Below are 24,440 nucleotides of genomic sequence, written 5' to 3'. Positions count from 1 at the left end.
CCCCTGAAAGCATACTTTCCATGGGAAGGCTGGGCCTAGGGCACTCTTTCACCTGGCATAGAGGGCCAGGTGAAGACTGGCAGCCTCTGAGCATCCCCACTCTTCCCACCTCACTAGAACAGGACAGCTCAGCAAGGTGGAGTCTGGGATGCACTGCAGACGGACCTAGCCTGTCTTCCTCCTGTCCCCATAACCCACTTCATGACACTCTGGGCATCAGGAGCTGGACTTGTGACCCTCAGAGGGATGCCTTGTCCCTGGACCCTGTTACATAGCGAAGTGGTGCAGAGGCCACTTTAGTGGCACACAAAGGTGGGGGTCATCCCAGAGCTTGTCTTATCATGGAAGGGAGGCCTTGTGTCAGTTAAAAACTGAGGCTATAGGCCACAGCCCTCAGACCTTCGAGTCACGGTGCCCAACAAGGTGGTCGCTTGGGAAGTACCTGTGTGCCGAGAAGGGCAGGGGCGGTTCAGGCCTGTGCTGTCCCTTCTGCATTAGTAAACTGCTGGTTAAGTGGGGGCTGCTCTGTCCTGGCTGGTTCCTCTCCCAGTGGAAGCCTACAGACGGCATCTCTGTGGCCTCCCCAGGACAGTTGACTAGTGGGTGAAAACCTGGGGGAGGTCGTTGGAGCTCTCTGGACTCTCTCACTGTATGGGCTCCTGTACTCCCCCCAGCCCCTCAGTCAGCAGGTCCTGACCTAGGAGATCGGGCATGCCCCACAGCCACTTGTGAGCTTGCCTTCCCTCTTCTGCCCACACCCATGGAAACTACTGAAACAGCAGGAACATGCCATCCCTGCCCTCAAAAATCAGTCCAGTGCCTTGTGGATAGAAGGGGTCAGCCTGATGCTGACAGGAGATATGTGGAGCATGCTTACCTGTGCCCTGTCTCTGAAGGGACACCTTAGGAAGGGTTGTCTTGCTGACAATCAGGGCCAGACAGGCCCAGGGTACTGCCACCACCGTTCAGATCTGCTCTGGGCCTTTCCCCCATATCCCCACCTCCCTAAAACCCCCAGGGCAGGAGGAAACACATAGGAAGCCATAGCATAGAGCTTGTCGGTTTATAGATCTCTGCCCGTCTTGTCTGTCCGTCTGTGTGTATATATTTCTCTGTGAAGGGGAAAGGGGGACCCTCATGTAAAAATCCAAAATACAATTCTATGAACAACCTGCAGAATCAGTCCAAGTGTGACTGTGAAGCCCCAAACAAGCCATGGGGATGCGGGGCTGGGCGAAGGCAGCAGGTGTGCAGGCCCAAGGGCCCTCACTCTGGACTGGAGGCACTGTCCAGCCCTGAGCCCCTCTTCCCCCACTGGGGCCGTGGAGGCTGTGTGCCTGTCCTGCCTCTCCCAAACCTGTCCTAAGGGTGGAAGCAGGCCACAGGCCCTCCCAGTCCCTCTTGGCATCTCTAGGAGACAGTAGGGTCCTTGGCTTTGGGGGGCTCAGAGCCCGTCAGCAGGGAAATGGTGGGATCATCTGTGTAGTCGTCTCCCTCGGAGAAGTAGGAGCCCTCCCCCAGCTCAAACAGCACAGGTAGTTCACTGCTCCCCGTGTCCACGGCGTCCGGGTCCAGCAGGAACAGAGGCTGTGCTGTGTACTGCACCAGCTGCTTCCCTGTGGGTGGGTGGGGGTCAGGGCCATATGGGTGGTGGGAGGATGGGGGGCAGGCACAGGGCTTGGCTCACCTGAGTCAGGGCCATTGTTTTCTGCCTCAAGAGGCCTGGGGGGCTCCTGGGGAGACAGGAGCTCCTGTATCTGTGGGGTAGAAGGGACATGGTGAGGACTGCTGCTGGTGCCCCCGCCCCCCACCCTGCCCGCCTACGCACACTGGCCAGGCTGCTGTCAAGGTCAGGCAGGCTCATGTCGGGCATGGTCACGGAGGGGCTGAACAGCTGCAGGAGGGAGGGAGGGAAGTCAGGGCTGGCTTATAGAGAATGGGGTGGAGCAGGGAGAAGATAGGGCACTCACGTCCAGCAGGGCGCTAGTATCCACACTGAAGCCATGGCTGGTCAGCATGGTCTGCAGGTTATCCAGGTTGGAATCCATGGCATCCAAATGGTCACTGAGCTCATTCCTGGCCCGGGGTGAGTGGGCAGGTGAACCAGAGCCCCAGACACACTCCTGTAGAGAAGGGCTCTCCCTTGGCTACACCCATTCCCTAGATGGGGCCCCTCAGCACCCCCAGCATGGGCTGGGGGGACACTGTGTGTGTGGATATATACACACACAACTGGAAGGTGCTGGAAGGGCAGTGGTGAGCTCTGTGCCTTCCATGACTACTGAGGGTAGGGTGCAGCTTGGCCCACAGGATACTGGGTAGAAGGCTGGAAGGCCTTGGGGGTGATCAAGGCTGGGGCAAGAAAGCACCAGGGGACGAGGGGTTCAGCTCTAGTGCAGTTTTTCAGGCTTAACAAGGTCTTGCCATAGCACTTGGAAGAGTAAAGAAGGTAGACAGGCTATCCTTAGCACGGTTAGGTCTGCACCTCCCCTGGTGTACCTGGGGGCCATGGGAAGGACAGCCAGGACGGCTCTACAGGTGCCATGGGGCCCACCCCACCCCGAAAGTAAGCGCAGCACAGCAGCCTGGATCCTGCATGCACTGGTGGCTGGGCCTGGTAGGGTTTTGTCCCAGTCACAGCCATTGGCCCATGCCTGGGAAGTCAGTGAGGATGCAGAGCCTGGGAAGCCCTCCCCTGGCACCCTTGACAAACGGTGAGTGCTGTGCACAGGGCAGGGTCTGGTTCGTGGCTGCAGGAGGGGCCCGAGCTCTGACAGAGCCCTCCTCCCTCCCCAATGGGGGCCGCGCTAACCCTGGCTGGACTCGGCCATGCAGAAAGGAAGAGGAGGGGCAGGGGAAGAGGCGGGCGACCCCAGACATCTGTGGAGCGCGAGCCAAACTGCAAGATACAAAGACAAGAGCCCCCCCCATTGCAGGTGGGGGCCAGAGGGTGGGCTCTGAGCCCACCATCCTCACTCACTCAGCCTCTGGGCAGGGCCAAAGGGGTCAAAGCCAGGCCCGGCTCACCATCTCTTGCTGCTGGTCTGGGCAGCATGACAGGCAAGGGTCCTGTGGTTTGCAGGAGAGGGCGATGGCAGCCAAATGGTGGCCAGCGGGCAGGGGCCCCAGATTGTAGAGTGATCTGGCCAAATTCAACTCCCTCCCTGGCCCTAATCCTGTTTGCTTACTATTTGCAAATCCCATACCCCCCTGCAGGGCCTGGGGGTTCAGTATCCCCACCCCTCAGGACAGTCCCAGCACAGGCTCAGGCTATGTGCTCAGGGGCAGCACTCACTTGTCCAGACAGGCTACGCTGAGGCACTTCTCGGGGGCTGAGCGGGGTGGGGACGAGGGGACACGGCCTCCGGCATCAGTGGGGGCTGTGGCTGAGGTGGGGGCAGGCTCGCTCTCCCGCAGGATAGAGTCGATGAGGGCAGTCGGGGACAAGGGAGTGTCCACAGAGGACGGGTGCCTGGGACTCGCCTCCTCCACCCGGGGGGTCCGAGGTGGACTGGGGGGCTCTTCCTTGACACGCACCAGGGGACTGCTGGACAGGGGCCTGGACATGTTGGGGGACACGTTAGCAGGAACCTCAGCGGGCACCACTCCCTCCCAACTCTACCCCGGGCTCATATGGGCTGGCCCAGTGAGGTGACAGGAGGGCTGGGGGGGGGCACAGCCCCACCTCTCATCTATGCTCCTGCCTGGGGAGGCCAGAGGGCTGGCAGGAGCCAGCTCAGTGATGTCGGAGATTATGGGTCCAGAGCTGGTAACAACGTCTGGGGTATAGAGGCTGGAGCTGCTGTAGGCTGGGGATGGAGCCTGCAAACAGAGGTAGGGGCTGGGTCACGGGTAGGGTCTGCCTGTGGCCACCCTGGAGCAGGCAGCAAGCACCCTGCACGACCTGTGGGGGCCGTCCTGCCCAACCTAGTGCTTACCGAGTATGGGCCTGGACCGTGCACATGCTCCAGGGAGTACTGCCGGCCATACTTGGGCACCGAGTGTGCAGAGCTGCTGTCGCTCAACATCAGCGGGCTGTGGGGAAGGGGTGGGGGTTAGCTGCTCGCTAGGATGCAGCAGAGGGAGCACAGGGAGGGCCCAGGGCCTGAGCAGAGGGTACAGGCACCCCCAGTGCCTCACATTTTTCTCTTCACCCCCAGGATCCGGTTGGACTGCACCAGCGAGATCAGGAACTGAATGAGCTGTAGGGCAGAGGGGATACAGTCACTCCAGCCCTGCTGTGGAGGGACCCACCACCACCAGCCCTGCCCCACCTTGTTGACGACTTTCTGCTGCTGGGCATGCTTCTGCCGCAGGCTGGCCACCTCTCGCCACAGGGCTTCGTTCTCGCTGCAACACAGGCTGGGTCAGGCAGGCCCCCAGCAGTCTCAGCAGGGGTATTCTGTAGCCTCCCCTGCCCTAGGCATGTCCAAGGGGGTGTGGGACAAGGGCAGGGGCCAGGCGAGGGCTTGCTGGCAACATTGCCCCCCTTCAACCTCTGGTGTGCTTCCCAGAGGACAAAGGTGGGGCTTGCAGGATACCCACTGATGATGCGGTGGGGTCAAGGTGGCGACTGGGAGGTTCTTTGAGCTTGAATCCAACCCCAGTCATCTGCTCCCACCAAGGAATCAGGTTTCAGAAATACAGATTCCTCAGTTTGCTGAGTGACTCCTAGGGTGCCCTGCACCTTGTAGGGGCTGAGGGCCCTGCACCAAGTGTGGAAGTGGCCTGGTGGGGATAGGGATGAGCTGCCAAAACATGGTTCCCCCACCCAGGTAGGTAAGCAAGATCTGGTGCATTCCTGATGCTCTGGTGGGCTAGCCCTGCAAAGCCCATATCTCCTTGACAAAGATATGGCCCCTTGGCCATACTGTGAGAAAAGCCACATCCACTGGTCACAAAGTCAGTGGCTTCTGCTAGGCCTAATGTGGGGAGTGTGAACCCAGGGCCTCTTGTGCCATATGGGTAGAATTCCTGAGTCTCCAGGGACCCAAAGTGGAAAAGAGACCCGTGCCTCAGTTTCTCAAGTGCTAGGCTGCCTGCAAAGCCTCTAGAGCCCTGGGTCCTGGTTGAGGAGGGCCCCAGGTGGTCAGGTGTGTGCCAAACATACATAGGCAAAAATTCAAGAAAGATCCTATGCTGCTTCCTGCCCAAGGCCTGAGATGGTGGCAGTGGTGGGGATGTTGACATTGCGTTGAGTGACACTGTGGGCAACCAGGGAGGGAGAGAAGCTGACCTAGCCTTGGGACTGTCCTGGTCAGTTTCCTGCTGCCCTGGCCCTCAGGGAGGGACCTGGAGGGCAGAGTCTGTGCACCCAGATCCTGTGGAGTGGAAGCTCATCTAGCCTGTGGCTCCAGGAACCAGGTAGAGGCCTATCTTTCTGGGGTGAAGGAAGTGACCCAGCAGGATGCCTCCCCCAGAGTATGGATACAGAAGGCCCCAGAGCTTCTGCCACAGAAGTCACAGCTGGACAGTGGCTCTGCAGGAGGTCCTCCTTGTCCCATTCCCTAGCCCACAGCACACATCCATGCTCCAGAGCCACCCCCTGGACATGCAGGACCTACTGCTTCATGGCCAGTAGCTTGGAGTCCATGCACTCTTGCTTCCCCTTCATCAGCTGCACATCTGTCAGTAGCTTGGTGACGCTATCCTGGCGGATCTTTATGTCTTCACTCTTTAGTGTGGATACCTGGGGGTGGACAAGAAGCTCTGGAGGTCCTGGAGTGGGGCTGGCTCTTATGCTGCAGCTGGACCCCAAGGAGAGTGGGGAGGCCTGAGGCACAGTAGGAAGGGCCAACGGGGATGGTTAGGGGTGGGTCAGAGAGGGACAAGCAAGGAAGGACGACAAGGAGGGTTGTGTTTAGGGCCAGCCACTCACGCTGGTCACTTTCCTCTTGATGTTCTCCAGGAGCTGCTCCTGGCCACGCAGGAAGCATGGGTGCTGGAACTCAGTGTCATCCCTCTCAGGTTTAACCAGGCCTCCCTGCTCGATGTGGACCACCTTCCGGAAGCCGTCTGCACACACAGGGGTGGGAAAGCTCTTCCTGAGGGCCAAGTGAGGGAAGGCCCCTGGAGAAGGGTCATGAAGGGCTGTGGCCAGAGCCCATGCCCATGGCAGCTGGGTGCTCTTGTTATGAGGGAGACCCCATTCCCAACAGTTCCCCATCTGTGAGGGAGTATGGCTAGGGCCTCACAACTCTTTCCTCCCTGGAAACCCCAGGTTCACACTCTCGAGGATCTTCCAACAAAGAGGTACTTTGCCCCAGTCCTCATGTGTAGTGGATTCCAGGCCCTGCCCCTGGCCAATCCAGAGCACTGTCTGGGGGTGAACATGCTGGGGTCTGCCTCCCACAGACTCCTGGAAGGGGGCACCCGCCCAGCCAGAGTGGGCACTCACACATGTTGAGCTGCCGCACGAAGCTGGCCATGTTGTTGTGCTTGAAGTACTTGGGTAGCACCTCCTTGGCGAACTGGCCTTGGTCAAACACATGGAAGCTGTTCCCACTCTGTCAGGAGACACAGCAGGCCACATGTAGCAGTGACAGGGATAGTGGTCTGACTCCCTCCCTGTGTAGTGGGCAGTGCACACTCCCACCGTACGGGGCTGCAGGAAGGTAAAGTCTACCCCAGTACGCCCTGGCCTGCATTCAGAGATGGGGTTCCCTTGACCAGTGGTTCCTGGACGCCAAGTTCATATTCATGCAACACAATATACTCTGGTCCACTCTCTGCAAATAGCATGTAGCTATAATCAGCAAAAAATTCCTTAAGAACAGCTAAGAGCAGGGGCTGGGGATATAGCTCAGTTGGTAGAGTGCTTGCCTCACTTGCACAAGGCCCTGGGTTCAATCCCCAGCACCACAAACACACACACACACAACAAGAAACAAAACAAAACAACAACAACAACAAAAACCTAACAGCTAAGAGCCCAACTGAGGCAGTCAAGGACATGAGAACCAACCAAACCTCCATTACTTTGGATGAAGGTGCAGCTGTGCTCAGAACACAGTCTCATCCTTCTGGCAGGTGAGACAAGGACTAGATTGTCAAACACTGCGTGTACTGACCTTCCTCTCCCAGTTCTTTCCTGAACTCAGCCCAGAACCCATCAGGAAGGACTGATGGGGTAGCCATGGTGGCTCAGAGGAGGCATCAAATATGGTGAGGGTCACACAGTGCGAAGGGGGTGGCGTTTTGTTGGTAGTACCTGACCCCCTGAATCAATCCCTTCAGGACGGTGGGAATAGGCTTCTCCCAGTCAGGGTCAGGAAAAAACCAAAAAGAGCCCCCTGGTGCTGGGTTGGCACTGGCACTACTTTCTTTCTTTTAAATGTTTTTTTAGATGTTGATGGACCTTTATTTTACCACTGACCATAACCGCAGCCCCCTGGAGCTGCTTTCTAACATACAGAGGCAGGAAAATAAGCATCAGCATCAACAGTAGCATGAGGGGAAGGGGTGGAGGAAGGGACACCAAAGCAGCAGAGCAAAAACTGGTAAGAAAGGTGAAGCCAACTTCTGCAGGACTCTGAAGGTGACCAAAGAACGGTTCATGCTGGAAGCAGTTTCTTCAGGAGGAACAACTGTGTCTGGCAAGAGCACTGAGCTCCATGGCTCCTAGCCTGCCGCGTTCTACTCCCTCTCCTGCAGCCTTGAGACCAAGGGCTGCACCCACAGTGGGGAAGCAGGGGTGTGGGCGGGCCTGCAGCTGCTTTAAGGCCTATGAGGGCAGCTCCCTGGAAGACTCCTCGGGCAGGGAGGGCTCTGACCAGTAAAGAAGCCGTTTCCCCTGGGAGTGTTTGTTGGAACACCCAGGGGTGACTTTTAAAGGATATGGCTGCTCAAAGCACATATAATATTAGCTAACCAGACAACAGAAAGGAACCCTGAGCTGGGAATGGTGGCACACACTGTAATCCCAGGAGGAGCACAAGTTCAAAGCCAGTTTCAGCAACTTAGGGAGACCCTGCCTCAAAATAAAAAGGGCTGAGCATGTGGCTCAATGGTTAAGCACTTCCAGGGAACCAAATGTACAAACCCCTGACCCCAACGGCAGCAACAGCGACAGCAACAAAAGGAACAGCGGGTAAAGGAGGGATCATGAGGGACCCTGAGAAGGCCTGTGTGTCCCTAGGAACCTGGAAGCCACGTGTATGTGTAGAGCTAGAGCTATGCAGACACTCCATGGACCCCAGAGGCCCTAAGTGGTCACCTCTGGCTGGCCTCGAGGTGGGGCCTTAGCAGGAAGTGAAGGATGAAGTAGGGCTGCCCACTACTGTCTGGGCTGAAGGTGTGTCTTAACACACAGAGGCCCTGGGAGACTGGGAGACTTACTGGTTCTAGACACAGAGGTTTTCACTCTATCCCCTGACTAAACTAACTGAACAGAGACTGCAGTGTCACCAAAAAAGAACACAGGCTTTACAGATTAGTTCAGTAAAATCACCAGGTCAAAGAACAGCAACAAATGCTGGGGAAAGGGAGAGTCTCACCCCAAAGTTGCTACCCTTTATTAACTGAAAGTCTACTTTTCAGGTTGGGGCTGGGGCTCAGTGGCAGAGCACTTGCCTAGCATATGTGAGGCACTGGGTTGATCCTAAGCACCACATAAAAACAAATAAAGGCATTCTGTCCATTAAAAAAAAAAAGTCTACTTTTCAATAAAAAAATCATAAAACATACAAAGAAACAATAAGTTATGGCCCATACATTCGAACAAGTAGTCAATAAAAATTGCCTGAGGCTGGGTGTGGTGGTGTAGGCCTATAATCTCAGTGGCTCAGGAGGCTGAGGCAGGAGGATCCCAAGTTCAAAGCCAGCTTCAGCAACAGCAAGGTGCTAAGCAACTCAGTGAGACCCCGTCTCCAAATAAAATACAAAATAGGGATGGGAATGTGGCTCAGTGGTCAAGTGCCCTGAGTTCAATCCCCGGCACCCCCTAGCCCGCCCCCCCCCCAAAAAAAAAACCCCAAAAACAAACTGCCTACAAAAAAATTATTTTTTTTCCAGCACTGGGAATTAAATCAATGGGCTACACTCACTGAACCACTGAGCCACCACATCCCCAGTCCCTTTGATTTTTCCTTTTGAGACATGGTCTCATTGGCCTCAAACTTGGGATCCTCCTGTCTCAGCCTCCCAAGTTGCTGGGATACAGGTGTGTACCACTGTGCCCAATGAGAAAAGGATTTTAAGTTAGCTATTTTAATTACTTTCAAAGAATACATCTGGAGAACGAAAGTAAGAGAACTATATCTCACCAATGGAGAATTTCAGTAAAGAAGTAAAAATGATAAAGAAGCATCAAGTTGAAATTCTAAGGTTGAGAAGTACAACTCAGTTTAATAACTCACCAGAGGGACTCTGGTAAGATGTGAGTAGGGAGAAGCAGGAATTCACAAACCTGAAAACAGGTCAACTGAGATTACAGTGTGAAGAATAGAAAGAAGAATGAATACAAATGAACAGAATGGCAGCGACATATGAGGCACCACTGAACCACAGTTGGGCTCAGAGGTAGAGCACATGCTTAGCACCAATCCCCAGCCCAGGGGGAAAAAGGTATAACTCACCACAGCTGAGAGCCAAAGGCAGTGGACACTAGTAAAGCCACCCTTTCCAAGTGAAGAGGAGACTCCTGATTCTTGGCCGGCAGTGTGAGGCACTTTGTGGAAGTCTCCCCAGTAAAACACTGGGGAGTCTCTAAAGGCATCCAGTGAGTGAAGAGACATTTACTCCATGACACCTGCTGCAACTTGGCAGGCAGTGAGCATGGGGGAGAGCCACACCACCAGGATTTCTTTACCCCAGCACTCCAGGTTGAAGAGATCACATTCCTGCTTAGTGTGTCCAAGAGAGCAGTTGGCTCCTCTACCATGCCCCACAGATGGGGACCCCATTCCAAGTCCAGCAGTAAAGAAAATCAGTGGCTACTGCCCAGCCAGAGTAGTAGTGGCTCTAAGTCTATGCTTGGAGACAGGCAGTGCAGGAGGAAAAGCTCTGCTGCCACCCACTGGGAAGCACACTCCCTGTCCAAGTGTGGGCAGGCTGGCCTCAGTGAGCCTCTGCAGGGAAGGGGAAGCTGAGAAGAGCCTTCCAGGGCCAGAGCTAACCCAAGGCCAACCTGAAAACAGCCACAGTTCAACCAACAAACCCACCTGCCTTCTGTGGAGAGAAGGCCGTGCCCTCTCTGAGTTACTCCACGATGTACAGAGCAGCAGTTTTCAGGCTGTGCTTTAACCTTTCTCACTTCATTTTGTAAAGCAGTAGTTTGCTGTGAGCTACTCCATTTTGAGTTTAAGGACTGAGATGCAATGAAGCCATACCTTGTTTGTACAAGTGAACCACCACCATCTGCCTGGCACAACTAAAGGCATGAACTGAAATAAGTTAATCATGCTAATGAAGAACGACCACCCATGAATTTACCAAATTAATCACAAGCATGTATGGGCGTATCAAACTAACACTGGAAAACCAGGCCCATGAGATTACTGAAAATACTAGATCACCAAATAAAACAAACCCCTCACTTGAGACCCATAAAAGGGGAGGTACCCTGGGACTGGACACAGTGGCACCCTAACCCTGGTCACTGGTCACTAGCCTTGCCCAAGAAAATTGTCATAGCAAAGAACCTTCGGATCTGTTCTTAGGCTTTAGCAGAGTGTGATTTCTTCTGCCTATGATGACCATGGAGTCCCACTCCAAGCTGACATGGTGAAACTGCTGGACCTCAGCCTAGAATAAGCTCCTCACCCTGAACAAGCTCTTCAGCTGGTTCCTGATCTTACCTGACCGCCTGCAGGGACTCCGCCTTTGCTCTCAGTTCAGTCTCCCTGACCCCTGTGGCTGCCTTGACCCCTTCTTATGTGTGTCACTGTGTGAAGTGTGATGTGCCACAGGTAGCAATGAAGATTGGGATAAGAACCTGTGATTGCCTGGCTTATGACCACCAGGTGATCTGCACGTCGCCAGTGAACTGCCCCTGCTGAGTGGTGCAGCCTGTGACTTGACTGTCAATCAGCAAATCCTGACCTTGTGGAAAGACAGGAACGAGTGTGGTCTATGCTGATGACGGCCCGCTCAAGACACTACCAAATCAGAAACCCCTCCAGAACAACAGCTGCCCAACCACCTCTCCCAGACCAGACCAAACCAAACCACCTCACCACTGGTCAGATTTAACTGCATTTGACTGCCCAACCATCTGTGCTCCAGGGCATTACAAAAAAGAAACAAGACAAAACAAAACAAAACAAAAAAACCCAATGGCAGAAACAGGCAGCCAGGCAGTGAATAGAGACCAAAGAAAAGCAGTCTCCCTCAAGCCACCCAGCCAAGTCACAAGCAGACAGGAAAACACAAGGAGATAAGCTCAGGAGGAAGGCAGAGCCACCCCAAGTCCTACAACATACCAGCTAAAACGTTGACTCCTTAATGTACAGAAACAGGATGAGAAGAGTATCAAAGGAATGAGGCAAAGCACTCACTGCATCAGCAAACAAGGCGAGGGAAAGAGAAAGGATGGGGAAACTTTTGAAAAATCCCACATCTGTGAATTCAATAGTAGACTGAAAAACAAAAAACAAAACAAAACAACAACAACAAAAAAACCAAACACATTTTGAAATGATATTTTCTCTAAATCCATTCTCTCTCTCTCTCTTCCTTGGGTGGAGGTAACGTTGATTGAACCCAGGCGTGCTTAACCACTGAGCCACATCCCCAGCCCTTTTTATGTTTTATTTAGAGATAGGTTCTCCCTAAGTTGCTGAGGCTGGCTTTGAACTTGCGATCTTCCTGCCTCAGCCTCCTGAGCTGCTAGGAATAGGTGTGCACCACCGCACCTGGCTTCCAAAAATATTAAAAAACAAAGAAACAAAAAACAAACAAACAAAAAAAAACCTGGGGTTGTGGCTCATTGGTAAAGGGCTCGTCTAGCACATGCGAGGCCCTGGGTTCGATCCTCAGCATCACATAAAAATAAATAAAATAAAGGTATTGTTACCAACTACAATTAAAAAATAAATATTAAAAAAAAACTACTCTAAAAAAAAAAAAAAAGAAAAAAAACCCTACTGAACATGTAGAGACTTTCACTTGTCATGATTCTCTAAATAATACAGTAGAACAACCATTCTCATACCATTTACATTAGGTGTTATAAGTTATCTAGAGGGATGGGGCGAGGCTCTGTAGTAGAGCTCTCACCTAGCACCCCTGGGTCCCACCCTCAGCACTGCTTAAAAGCAGGGGAAAAAGAAAAATATAGGTCATCTACATATGATTTGAAGTACACAGACGTGATGGCTCACACCTATAATCCTTAGTCACAGGAGGATCCAAAGTTCAAGGCCAGGGGGCTGGGGCTAGAAGCTCAGCAGTAGAGTGCTTGCCTCACACATGTGAGGCACTGGGTTTGATCTTCAGCACCATATAAAAATAAAGATACTGTGTCCATCTACTACAACAATAACAATAAAAAACAAAAAAACCCACAAACAACCAAGTTCAAGCTTGGGTAAATTAGACCATTTCAAAATTAAAAGGGCTGAAGATGTAGTTCAGTGGTAAAGCATCCTTGGGTTTAATCCCCAACAACCTCCCTCCCCCACAAAAGTATATGGGTGTATGGCAGGATGTGTAAGTTATATGCAAATACTATACCATCTCATACAAGGGACTTAGCATCCTTACATTTTGGTATCCAGGTGGGGATCCTGGAAACATCCCCTGTGAATACCAAGGGATGACTGTTTTTAACTTCCTTGAGCAACTGTAAATGGTATTTAGAAAATTGATTTCCCATTATTCATTGCTAGTATGCAAAAACAAATTAGATTTTGTGTTGACCTTATATCTAGTGACCTTGCAAAACACATTCCTTAGATCTAGGAGGACTTCTGTGAGTTCAGGGTTTTCCATGTAGACATTCTTGTATCTATGCATACCGACAGTGCTCCTTCGTCCCCTCCAGTTTGCATGCCTTCCTTTTCTTTTCTCACATGGGATACTGGACAGAACTTCAGCAAGAGGCTGAATAAGACCAGTGAAAAGAGATGATACTCCTTGTTGGTCTCCAGGGAGGGAGAGCACTAGGTCTCCCACCACTGAGTAGTTAGTTAGGTGTGCTCTTGTTTTCCTGGTACTGGGGGTGGAACCAGGGGCCTCTACCACTGAGCCTCATACCCAGCCCTTTTTTAAAATTTTGAGACAGGACCTTGCTAAATTGCTGAGGTTAGTCTCCAACTTGTGACCCTCTTGCCTCAGCTCATTGGAATTAAAGGTGTGCACCAATGAGCCTGGTGATGTGCGGTCTTTTTTTGTAGACACTTTGTATCAGGTTGAAGAAATTTCCTATTATTTTTTTATTTTTTTTTTAAATGTCACAAATTACAATTTGATCAACTTACTTTTAGACAAATATTCTGATCATGTTTTTCTTCCTTATACTGATATGGAAAATAATGTAGCTTGATTTTCAAATGTTGAACTAATCCAGTGCTCCCAAGACAATCTCACTTGTGATTTCATTCTTTTAACATAATGCTGAACTGATCCACTATATTTTGTGGAAGATGTTTAAAGAGACAACACTTTATAAGGGGAAATGTTGTCTATAGTCTTCTTGGACTATTTCTAATTGTCTAATTGTGATATCAGAGTAATGCTGGCCCCATAAAATGAAAAGTAAAGCATTTCTGCCTTTGCTAATTTCTGCAAAGATGGTTCTATTTATTTTTCAATTATTGGACTTAGCCAGTGAAGTCTTTCGGACCTGGAAATTTCCTTTACGTAAGGTTTATAACTGGGAATTCAATTTCGTTAATTGTTTTTTGGACTAGTCACACGTTGCTATTCTGAGCGTGACTTGAAGTTTGAGGTTTAAAGAATTAGTCCATTTCGTTCACATTGCCAAATCCTTAGTACTTCCTCTTCATCTTACCGCCTGTGGAGTCTATACTGATGCATCTTTACTTCCTGATATTACTAATTAATATATTCTTTTTTCTTGTATCATTTGTGCTATGAATTCATTAACTTCTTTATTATATTTTTTAAAGACTCGGCTTTTGGAGTTTGTTTTACCACTTCTAGTCACACTGCTTTCTTTTGTTGTTCTCACTTCCTTCTTTCTTGCTTTGAGTTTACACTGCCCCCCTTTCCTGTTTTTTTTTTTTTTTAAAGAGAGAGTGAGAGAGGAGAGAGAGAGAGGAGAGAGAGAGAATTTTTTAATATTTATTTTTTAGTTCTCGGCGGACACAACATCTTTGTTTGTATGTGGTGCTGAGGATAGTACCCGGGCCGCACGCATGCCAGGCGAGCGCACTACCGCTTGAGCCACATCCCCAGCCCGTTTTTTTTTTTTTAATAACTTTATTTGTTTATTTATATGTGGTGCTAAGGATTGAACTGAGGACCTCACAAGTGCAAGGCAAGCGCTCTACCACTGAGCCACAGCCCTAGTCCCCAGGACCCTGAACATGCTAGGCAAGCGTTCTGCTGCTGAGCTATAGCAACGGCCCCTTCTTCTCTCATGTAAACTTAACGAAGCAGATTCCCCCTAAGCACTGCTTTACTCTTTGGAGTCTCCTACTGCCAGTGTTCAACAGTTTCCAATTTAATTCCTTTATGTTCAGAAAATACATGAAGGAATTAAATGCATGATTTTAGTTCTCCTGAGCTTGTTTTCAGGGCCTTGAACACACTCTATGCCGGCACAGGTCCATGGGGCTGAGAAGAGGCTGGGCTCTGTTGCTGGGTGGAGTATCTTCAGCTGTTAGGAGGTTGAGCGGCTTGATGTGTTCAAGTCTTCTCTATGTGGAAATTCTCTCAACCTCAATCAAGACACTGAGAATAGTTGACACGCATGACTGCACTTGCAGTCCTAGCTCTTCTTTCAACTCTGTCCAGCTTTATCTCATTTCTTTTACTGCTTTGTTGCCAGGTGGACACAATAGGACTGCAAGTCTCCTTGATGCACTCACCCTTTATTCTACCCCTGAGTTACAACCTCAGTCCCAATAATAATGCCCCTCTTTAAGGTCAGCTTCTTTGCTCTTAGGTCTATTTTAATTGATAAATCATTTTGCCTTTCTTTTGGTTAGTGTTAAGAAGTACAGTAGTCGCCTCTTATGTGTGAGGGATACATTCCAAGACCCCCAGGGGATGCCTGAAACCACAGACAGAACTCAACCCTACATACACTATGTTTCCCTCTATATACACACCTATGCTAAAGTTCAATTTATAAGTTAGGCACAGGAATAGATGCATAACAACATATAAAACAGTACACTCATAGTGCAATAGGAGCGATGTGCTCCATCTCTGCTTGTACTGTACCTAACTGATGGAAACATGGGGTGAGGTGAATAAGCAGGTGTGTAAAGGAGTGCTGGGCTACACTACTCAGGCACTGTGATACATGACAGTTGGCGTGGCACTGCAGATGGCTGTGGTAAGCAACTACTGGGCAGGCCGCAAGTATGCTGCAGACCCACTGATTGAAGGGATCGTTCGCATCCTGGTGGGATAGTGTGAGGCTGCCTTACACTACTCAGAGTGGTTTAAACCCACGAGTTGCTTATTTCTATAATTCTGTATTTACTACATTTGGCCTCGACTTGACCATGGCTAAGGGGGAGCCACTGTGTTTTTTTCTTTTATTGTTTTGACTGACTGACTGACTGATTTTGGTACTGGGGATTGAACCCAGGGGCACTTCACCACTGAGCTGTAGCCCCTAGCTCCCCTTCTTTTAGTTGTAGATGGACACAATCCTTTTATAATTTTATGTGGTGCTGAGGATCAAACACAGGGCTGCAAATGTGCTGGGCAAGAGTTCTAACTCTGAGCCACAACCCCTGCCCCCCTTTCACTTTGAGACAGGGTCTTGCTAAGTTGCCCAGGCTGTCCTCAAACTTGTGATCCTCCTGCCTCAGCCTCCTGAGCTGCTGATTACAGGCGTGCACCACTATGGCTAATTTGACAAGTTCCCTTTATTGGTTTAATTTCCTTTTGGTTTCCCTGTTTTCTTTCTTTTTATTTTTATGTGGTGCTGAGGATCGAGCCCAGGGCCTCACACTTGCTAGGTGAGCGCTCTGCCTCTGAGCCACAACCCCAGTCCTGGCTTCCTTGTTTTCTGACAGGAAATACAAAGTCATTGCTACCAGAATTTTTAGTTTGCCTCTAGTTTTCAGGAGTTTGGTTACTCCTTGGTTTCATACTTCTTTGCAGTATATTGAAATTGAACTTACAGGTTTATTATATCTTTTGCTTAATTTGTAATTGTTTATTTTTCTTGCAGTTTTCTACTCTCCTTCCAGGACCCTGATGACATGAAGCCGACCCCTGAAGCTGTCTCAAGTCTGTGAGGCTCTGTTTGTTTTCCCTCCCTGTTGTTAGATTGGGGACAGTTTTTGCTGTCCTATGGCCATATTCACTGACTTTCTTCTGTCACTTCCATCTTACTACTGACCCTGTCCAGTGAAGTTCTAAAACTTCAATTTGGTTCTTGTAAGTTACATTTTCTTTTGGTTGTAGATGGACACAATATCTTTATTTTTATTAATTTATTTTTATGTGGTGTTGAGGATCGAACCCAGGGCCTCATGTGTGCGAGGCAAATGCTCTACCACTGAGCTAAAACCCCAGCCCTAAGTTACATTTTCTTGCCAAGACTTACTTTATACTCATTACCAAGTGTGTCTACCTGAGTTCTTGATGTAGAGTTTACAGTCATTCTTACCTCTTGTTCTACTGTGTGCAATTTCCTTTCTCTTTCTGCTTGCTTTTAGGACATTTTATTAGTCTTTTTCAGAGATCTGAACATGCTAGGCCTTGATATGGCTTTCTTTGTTCCTATTCTGGTTGGGATTCATTGCTATTCTTAAGTGTGTGGGTTTACAGCTCTTCAAAGACTTGGGAAAAGAATGCACTCCTATAATCCCAGCTGCTTGGGAGGCATAGGTAGGAGAATGGCAAGTTCAAGGCCAGTTTGGGTAACTTAGCAACTGGGTCTCAAAATATAATAAAAAGAGCTGGGGAGGCAACTTAGTGGTAGAGGATTGCCTGGTATGCACAAGGCTTTGAGTTTGATTTCCAGTACCACAGAAAATGTCTGGCCATTCTTTCTACAAACATGCTCCTCCTCCTGCTTCTGGACCTCAGCTGTCTTAGACTGCATGACACCACCCCAACAACACTAATTTTCAACCTCCCCCTCTATGCATCGCAGCAGGTCACTTCTGTAGTTTCTCACTCAGTGATCTTTATTAGTCTTCTCTAGTGGACTTAACATAACCTTTCAATTTTAAATTTATAGAAAAGTTGGGAAGATAGTACAGAGTCCCCATACACTCCACACCTGTTTCCCTATTACGAACATTTTGCCTTAGCAAGGTGCACCTGTTAAACTAGACACATTATAAAGCAAAGTCCATACTTTTTCCAGATTTCCTCATGTCTTACTTTTGTTCCTGTACATCATCCAAAATATGACATTACATTTACTTGTCCAGTTCCTTGGGGCACAACAATTCCTCAGACTTTCCCAGTTTGATGACCTTGACAGTTTTGAGGAAGACTGGCCAGGCATTTTGCAGAATGTCCCTCAGTTTGGATCTGGTATTTTACTTGGGGCCACATGTGACTTTGGGAAGATGGTTCTACTGTGTCGAGAGCTCAGCTGTCAACAGGCTTGTTACCATGGACACCAGTGTTGATGTGCTGGTGAGGTCCTCTGTGAGCCCCCTCCCTTCTCTATGGTGCTCCTCAGAAGGAACCCACAGCTCAGGTGGGGACAGTGTGTGGGCTCTCTGAGAGGAGAGGATCTATGTAAGTAATTTAAAATTCTCCTGCCTAGGAGAAATGATATTTTGCTGCTTCTGTTTTTCTATCTTCCACTTCTCAGCCTTCATGTTTTTGCTTTGATTCCTTGAGCACACAGAGTGCTGTTAAAATTATTTTAATGTACTTGTTGGTCATCCCATCAGACCTGGGTCTGTCACTATGAACTGTCACCCTCCCATGACAAGTTACACTTTTCTTGCCTACTGGCTTTTCTACTCATTTTGACTGGACCTGGGACATGGGAATTTTATGTGGTGTGTCTGAGTTTTGTTGAATGCAAAAGTGCTGCACTCCATTGAGGGCAGCCTGGCTGTCACTTCAATGCTCGCTTCCAAGCTTGCTCCCATGTCATCTGGAGTACCCTTTACGTGTGGGCTTCCGACACCCCTTTAGCTCTCCCAAGGTCCCTGCTGAGCCCTCTGTGTATTCATTCAAACTGGCTTCTCCACCCTGCTGGCGAGAGTGCAAACAACCTCTGCAGCAGCGCTTCCTCCCTTGAAGGTGTTCTTGGCCTCCATAAGAGCTGCCAAAACCCCAGAGGCTCATCTGCTGATTCCCAGATGTCATTCTTGGCCAACTTCCTCCTCTCTGGCACCATGCCCCACAAGTTCAGCAGCCTCAGCTCCCCTAGTCTGCATGTTAGCTCTCCCCTTTCACCACAGAAAGCCCAGGCAAGTGTATATTAGCTCAGACCTTATCTGTCCTCTAATGCTGAACACTGTCCGAGTTGAACCGGTCTGACAGGACCTACTCCAAGTGAGTTTCAGAGGGTCTTCTGAGGGAAGAGCAGAGAACTCAGTGTTTCATCTCTCTGCCTCAGTGGTTCAAAGGCTCTTCTCTGCTGAACACAGGTAACTTTGGGAGGTCATAGCTTAGACTTAAATATAATGAAAACTGGCATTATAGAAGGATCAAGGAAAACTGGCTGCCCAGTTATTGGCTAGTGAGCAGTGCTCTTGTAGTCTGAAACATGGTAGTCAGTAAATACTGAGTCTTACTGTGAACCGTACCCAGGTATGCTCTACCACGGAGCTACACACCCAGGCTTTTTAAATTTTAAGAAAGGGTCATGCTAAGTTGTGCAGGCTGGCCTCAAACTAGAGATTGCGGGAGCCACTCTGAATGATTCACGCCTTCCATCCTGGAGTGGAGAGGCTTTGACCGTCACTACATCTTGTAGTGACATGGACATTGCCCTGGTCCAGGAAGTTTGAGGGCACATCTTCAGAAGTAGGCGTGTTGTCCCATGGCCCCTTGGGTTAAATTACACTCACCTGTCCTTTGTAACCCTGCCCCTTCTGACTTTTTTTGGATGGAACTTTCTAAGAATAAGGGTCCCCACCAATAAAAGCCCACTTCCAACCGTGCTCATGACTTTCTCTTGCTCTCCTATTTGGGAAGCCTGAAGCCAAGAGTGAAGAAGCTGTCCTGAAGCTTGTTTAAAGGTAAAGTGTGTGTCTGTGTTTCATTTGGTGTCCCTGGAAATTCACACGAGCGACCTTAAGTTCAGCTGCCTGCACGGGTTGGGGACAGCAAGACAGCCTCCTGTCTCAACTTCCAAAGTTCTCTCAGCCACTGTGCCTGGCTGTGACTTTGTTTTCTTTTTCTTGTACCAGGGATTGAACCCAGGGGTACTTAACCACTGAAACCAGACCCCTGATATCCCTCTTTCTATTTTACTTAGAGACAGGGTCTTGCTGAGTTGCTTAGGGTCTTGCTGAGTTGCTTAGGTCCTCGCTAAGTTGCTGAGGCTGGCTTTGAACTTGCAATCCTCTTGCCTCAGCCTCCTGAGCTGCTGGGATTCCAGGAGTGTGCTATCACACCAGGTCCGTGGCTTTATTTTCTATACCACTGTTGACAATTAGAAATGTATACAAAATTCTCCAGGTATACATTTTGTATAGAGCAGATTGGTGACTCTGCTTATCTTCTCAAAGGGGTTGGCTCTGTGGTACCAAAAGGCTAACAGCCATATATTTTATGAGGTGGCTTATCTGATCTTTTCAAGTTACTGCCCAGCCACAATCCCTCCCTGTCTTAGCCCCCCTCCCCCCCCCCCCCGCATACCCAAGCACAGATGGAGCTTGTAATGTACTCAGGTTTCCTGCCTTAGCTGCCTGACCACTTTCTGTGTCCCAGGACTGGGACTAGAGCAGCAGGAAGTCTGTGGGCACTTGGTTGCATTGGAACCCATAGCTGGCCTGGCTTTGTGGTCACGAGAAGATGGAGTGAAGAAATACAGTCTGGAGGGTGAGCTTGATGGAGGGTCCAAGTAGGTACAGAAGAGCAGCACACCTTCTGGGCCACCTCCCCCAGTCCTGGTCTGCCACTCTCTGAGGGTCCATTGGTACTTTTCCCAAGGGTGCTTTCTTGCTTCTGCTCAGGTTAGCTTTGGAGCTCACACCTGCAAGTCAGGAGCCAACACCAGCACACACCTCCACATCCCCGGTGCACTGAACACATGCAGGCTGCTCAACTCTGCTCACTGTGGGGCCAACACAGTTGGAAGGGGGTTACTGACCACAGCTACTAATGCTGCTAGGCACAAGGAAACCACTGAGGGCTGAGCTCCTCATTTTTTACAAAGGCCAGCCTCTTCCTCCTGCCAGACCTTGGCTTTGCTAGGCTCTAGTTTTCCCTGCACACAGGCCAACTCCTCTGAAAACAAGCAACCCCCAGGTGCAGGTTGCTCTCCCTGGTCCCTTGATAAAGAGTTATGAGCCAACACTGGTTCTATGGTGTCAGATGGGCCCAGGTTGCTGTGGGCATCTACTTTCCTCCAAGTCTACCACAACCCAGGCCTGCAACTCCCTCAACACCTCAGGGCAGGAGGAGACACACAAGAGGCCACAGCATAGAGCTTGTTGGTCTAGTCTAAGTTTTCTCTGTGGATGGTGAAAGATGGACCCTTGAGGTGTGCACAGCTGGCAAAGCCAGGCAGTTTGCAACATCTGGGTAATTCTGGACTTACTTTTACCATTTTCTAGCTCTTAATTTGTTAAGATTTTTGATGTCTTTGAGCCTGAGTTTTCTATTTATAAAATGGAACTTAGGTCACCCACTTGAATGACTGTGGGCAGAAGACTGAATAGGCAAGAAGCACAACCTTGTCTGTAACACAGAGACACCAAACATGCTGTGCACCATTCAGTGGTTAATGACACTGCAGCACACAACACAACCAGCTTGAGGTGTGTGGCTTCGAGCACTTGGGGCCCACTGCCAGGTCTTCAAGGGTGGGGCCAGTGGGCTTGTCAACTCTTGTTGGCTCTCTAAGAATGAGCTCACCTGGCTGAGAAAGCTCAGAGAGCAGGGGTAGCTGTGGGGGTTCTGGACACAACTTGTGGCTGAGAGTTCATCTCCTTTCAATTACAAAACACGTTTACTTTTTAAGAACTAGAAGAAAAACTTAAAATAAAAATTAACTGTAATCTTACTAGCCAGAGATAACCAAGATTCCTTTTCATATTTCCTTCTAATCTTTTTTAAAAAAGACTACATGATCTTATACAAAATTGGCATTATACTGAACCTGGGCTATGAGCCTTCATTTTTCACTTCGGTTTGGACATTTCTCTCTGCTTTGAGGGCTGTAACTCCAGAGTTGTCCTGAGTCCTGTAAGGCCCTATCAAGAGCCTACTGGAGGGGCTGGGGATGTGGCTCAAGCGGTAGCGCGCTCGCCTGGCATGCGTGCGGCCTGGGTTCGATCCTCAGCACCACATACCAAAGATGTTGTGTCCGCCGAGAACTAAAAAATAAATAAATATTAAAAAAAAATTCTCTCTCACTCTCTCTTTAAAAAAAAAAAGGAAGAAAAAAAAGAAGAAAAAAAAAAGAGCCTACTGGGGAGGACAGAGGAGGATGCAAAGGCTGAGAGATGGTAGGAGGGTGGAAAGGTCTCATGCTTTATTTATGGAGCTACTTATTTATCCAGGTATTTAGTCCCAATCTTCGTATCTCTGGGTACTGGATCCAGGGGCAGCTTTGGGACAACTATTGAGAAGTTGGCTAAGGGAAGATTACCCATGCCTACACTTACATGCTCTTGTGGTTCCTACTTGGATTCTAACCTGTGGTCACCAAATTTCCTCCACAGGGCATATGGAGCTGCACTGTCCTCCAGGACCTGTCTGGGGAAAACTCAGATCTCTTGTAGCCCTTCCTGTTTGGGTAAGGGATTTGGAACTAAATAAGGGCTGTGGGTGGGAATGAACACAAGGATAAACAGTGCCATAACCTCCATCACAGTTTCCAGGTAGTGACCTATTCTGTCCCCTAGTAGTCTAGCCAGGGTTCTGAGACTGGAAGGTCTTCCCCACATATTCAGCCTTGGGAATTAGCCAACATTCTCCCTCCAAAGGAAGAGTACTTTTTGGCAGAATAAGAAGACTTCCAGCACTAAGGAGAAAATAACTGAATGGGGGCCCCAAAGCCTTCTGAGGCATCTGAAGGCTGAGTCAAGGGCAGTGAGCCTATAAGAGCGTCCATGCTGCGCTCTGCTGACAGAGGCCACAGGGCCTGTATGGGTGCCTTCAAGGTCACGGGGACAGAGGCATCATCTTCTTTCTCTGGGCCAGGCAGTCAGCTCCAAGAAGCTCTTCAGCCCCTCCCTGATCATGCTGACAGGGGCTTCCTTCCATTCCTGAGTCAGAGCTTGTTTCTGTACTTTTTTCATGCTAGCGCCCACTGCTATGTCCTGATGTCCTGCACCAATTACAGCTGCTTCACACAGGAAGAACCAAAGCTTGAGTTCCAGTCAACTCCCTGTCCCTCCCCAGGGAAAATATGTCAACAGGTAGTGTGCTGCTGTGGATGGGAGGCTGTTTACAGGTTGAATCACATCTGACTTCCAACTCAAAGGCCCTCTCCAGAACACTCTATAGGTCCTGGAAGAATGTACACTGGAACTTCACACACAGATCTCTCAATCAAAAAGCAAAAACACCAGGCAGATTACCAGGCAGGATGGACTTTCCCAGCAGAAAAAGGCTCAGAATATTCCAGAGGATCTCAGATGCCCTCCCCCACCTGGGTAAGATCACTTCCTATGAGTTAAGGGTAACAAGGCAGAAATGGAAAGAAGTTAAAGAAAGTCAGGAATGTGGTGTCATTTCCTGGGGGTCAGGAGAGTTCAAAATTTAGAAGAAGTGGCTGAAAAACACTGCTCCTCTCTGGATCTGGGGAGCAGGGAAGGCCCACACAGAGGAGGTGCCATGGGGGCAAAGTGTTTCTACCAAGAGTGAAGGTGCATGGTTTCTAATCTTCTCTTTATTTCCACACACATTTTTTTTTTTTCTTTTGGCACTTGGGATTGAACCCAGGGATACTCTGCCACTGAACTACTCTCCAAGCCACCCCCCCCTTTTTAAAAATTATTTATTCTTTTGAGAGCGTCTTCTCTTGCTAATTTGGTTAGGGCCTTGCTAAATTCCTGAGGCCAGTCCTGAAGTTTCAATCCTCGGACCTCAGCCCTCGGGGTTGCTGGGATTACAGACATGCACCAACATGCCAGGCATATTCCGAATGCTCTTTACAGAGGGCACACCATCAGTAAACGCACGACCCGGGGGCAGAGAACCGGACCTCCAGATCGAGCTAGATTCATGTCCAGGCTTCTCTTCTTTACTGACAGGCCGAAGGGACGGTGTGCGATGGGTGTGCTCTCGGCACAGGCTGAGAAGCCCTGAGTTTTGGCTTGCAGGAAGTCAAGCAGGTTTGGTGGCACCAAGCCTGTCACAGTTCCTCTAAAAGCTCCCCCTGGATCACTGTGGCCTCAGGCCACCATGTGCCAGTCCCGGGCCCTGACCCTCTCGCGGCGCGATGTCACGGCCAGGATGTGAACAGGAGGCGGGAGTGACCTCTGCAAGCTCGAGGTCTGCGGTATTCGCAGCCGGCTCCGACAACTCCAGAGGGCCCAACGCCGCCCCGCTGCCCTGACGGTGGGGCCAGCCCGGACCGTGCGTCCTGCCCGCTGCCCTTCTCCTTCCCACCAGCGCACGCCCTCGGATTCGCACCACGCCGCGATCTTTCCCCGACGCGCGGGCTGTGCAGCCGGCCGTCGGGGCGCGGTCCCTCCGCGAGCCACGAGCGGAAGAACCGGAAGCCGCGTCCACCGCGTCCCAGGGAAACTAAGGGCTCTGGGTCCGGCGGGTTCGGACCGCGCGGCCCCGGGCTGCGAGAGGACCGCGGTGGCCAGGCCCTCCGCGGCAGGCCCCCTTCCCGCGGCGCCCTGCTCCCGCACCCGCCCCTACCGGGCTCCAGCAGATGAGCGCGTCGGTGTCCGGGTCGCTCACGAGGGTCCAGAGCTTGGTCAGGAAGGCCGGAACGTTGCTGGGCCCCGCCGCGCCGGGGCCCACAGGAAGATCCATCTTAGGCTCGGCGGCGGAGGCGAAAGTGGCGGCCAAGAAGAGGGGCCTAGCCTGGGTTAGCGCCGTCGCCGCGCCTGCCCCCCGGGCCGCGTCGCCGCCCGCTGCGCACACACCGCCCTGGAAGCTCGCATGGCAGCCGCCATCTTGTGATGGGCGCGCTCCCGCAGGCGCCCCGCCCGCGCGCACTCGCGTGCGCAGGCGCCACAACTCGC

At 50.5% G+C, this 24,440-nt stretch overlaps 1 protein-coding gene across 4 annotated transcripts; it reads right to left on the bottom strand.

Annotated features, from left to right (window-relative positions):
• Window positions 1-1,049: 1,049 nt before the first annotated feature.
• Window positions 1,050-24,397, bottom strand: HSF1 (heat shock transcription factor 1). Of its 4 annotated transcripts, none has more exons than XM_081266776.1 (14): window positions 24,112-24,397; window positions 6,398-6,506; window positions 5,879-6,015; window positions 5,565-5,689; window positions 4,275-4,362; window positions 4,141-4,202; window positions 3,939-4,035; window positions 3,686-3,822; window positions 3,296-3,559; window positions 2,813-2,899; window positions 1,971-2,076; window positions 1,829-1,894; window positions 1,688-1,757; window positions 1,050-1,616 (listed from the first exon to the last, which is right to left on the bottom strand). In XM_081266776.1, the coding sequence occupies exons 1-14, from the start codon at window positions 24,226-24,228 to the stop codon at window positions 1,411-1,413; spliced, it is 1,671 nt and encodes a 556-aa protein (XP_081122902.1). In that variant the 5' UTR covers window positions 24,229-24,397; the 3' UTR covers window positions 1,050-1,410. The 4 variants fall into 4 exon arrangements, with proteins under 4 accessions (XP_081122902.1, XP_081122903.1, XP_081122904.1 ...); XM_081266777.1 differs by having other exon boundaries at window positions 4,275-4,350; XM_081266778.1 differs by lacking the exon at window positions 2,813-2,899.
• Window positions 24,398-24,440: the final 43 nt, after the last annotated feature.

Source organism: Spermophilus citellus (genome assembly GCF_964194105.1).
Source record: "Spermophilus citellus genome assembly, chromosome: 14".
Lineage (NCBI taxonomy): Eukaryota > Metazoa > Chordata > Mammalia > Rodentia > Sciuridae > Spermophilus > Spermophilus citellus.
Note: the sequence above shows the minus strand (reverse complement) of the source record. Positions and strands in the feature narration are given on the sequence as shown.

What these genes read in the sequence shown, in the direction of transcription:
- HSF1 (XM_081266776.1), bottom strand. Translation starts at nt 24,228, where the DNA reads ATGGATCTTCCTGTGGGCCCCGGCGCGGCGGGGCCCAGCAACGTTCCG. An exon ending in ATACTAGCGCCCTGCTGGAC is followed by an intron (nt 1,895 to 1,970) that starts GTGAGTGCCCTA and finishes TCCCTCCTGCAG; the next exon opens with CTGTTCAGCCCCTCCGTGAC. An exon ending in AAACAATGGCCCTGACTCAG is followed by an intron (nt 1,617 to 1,687) that starts GTGAGCCAAGCC and finishes ACCCACCCACAG; the next exon opens with GGAAGCAGCTGGTGCAGTAC.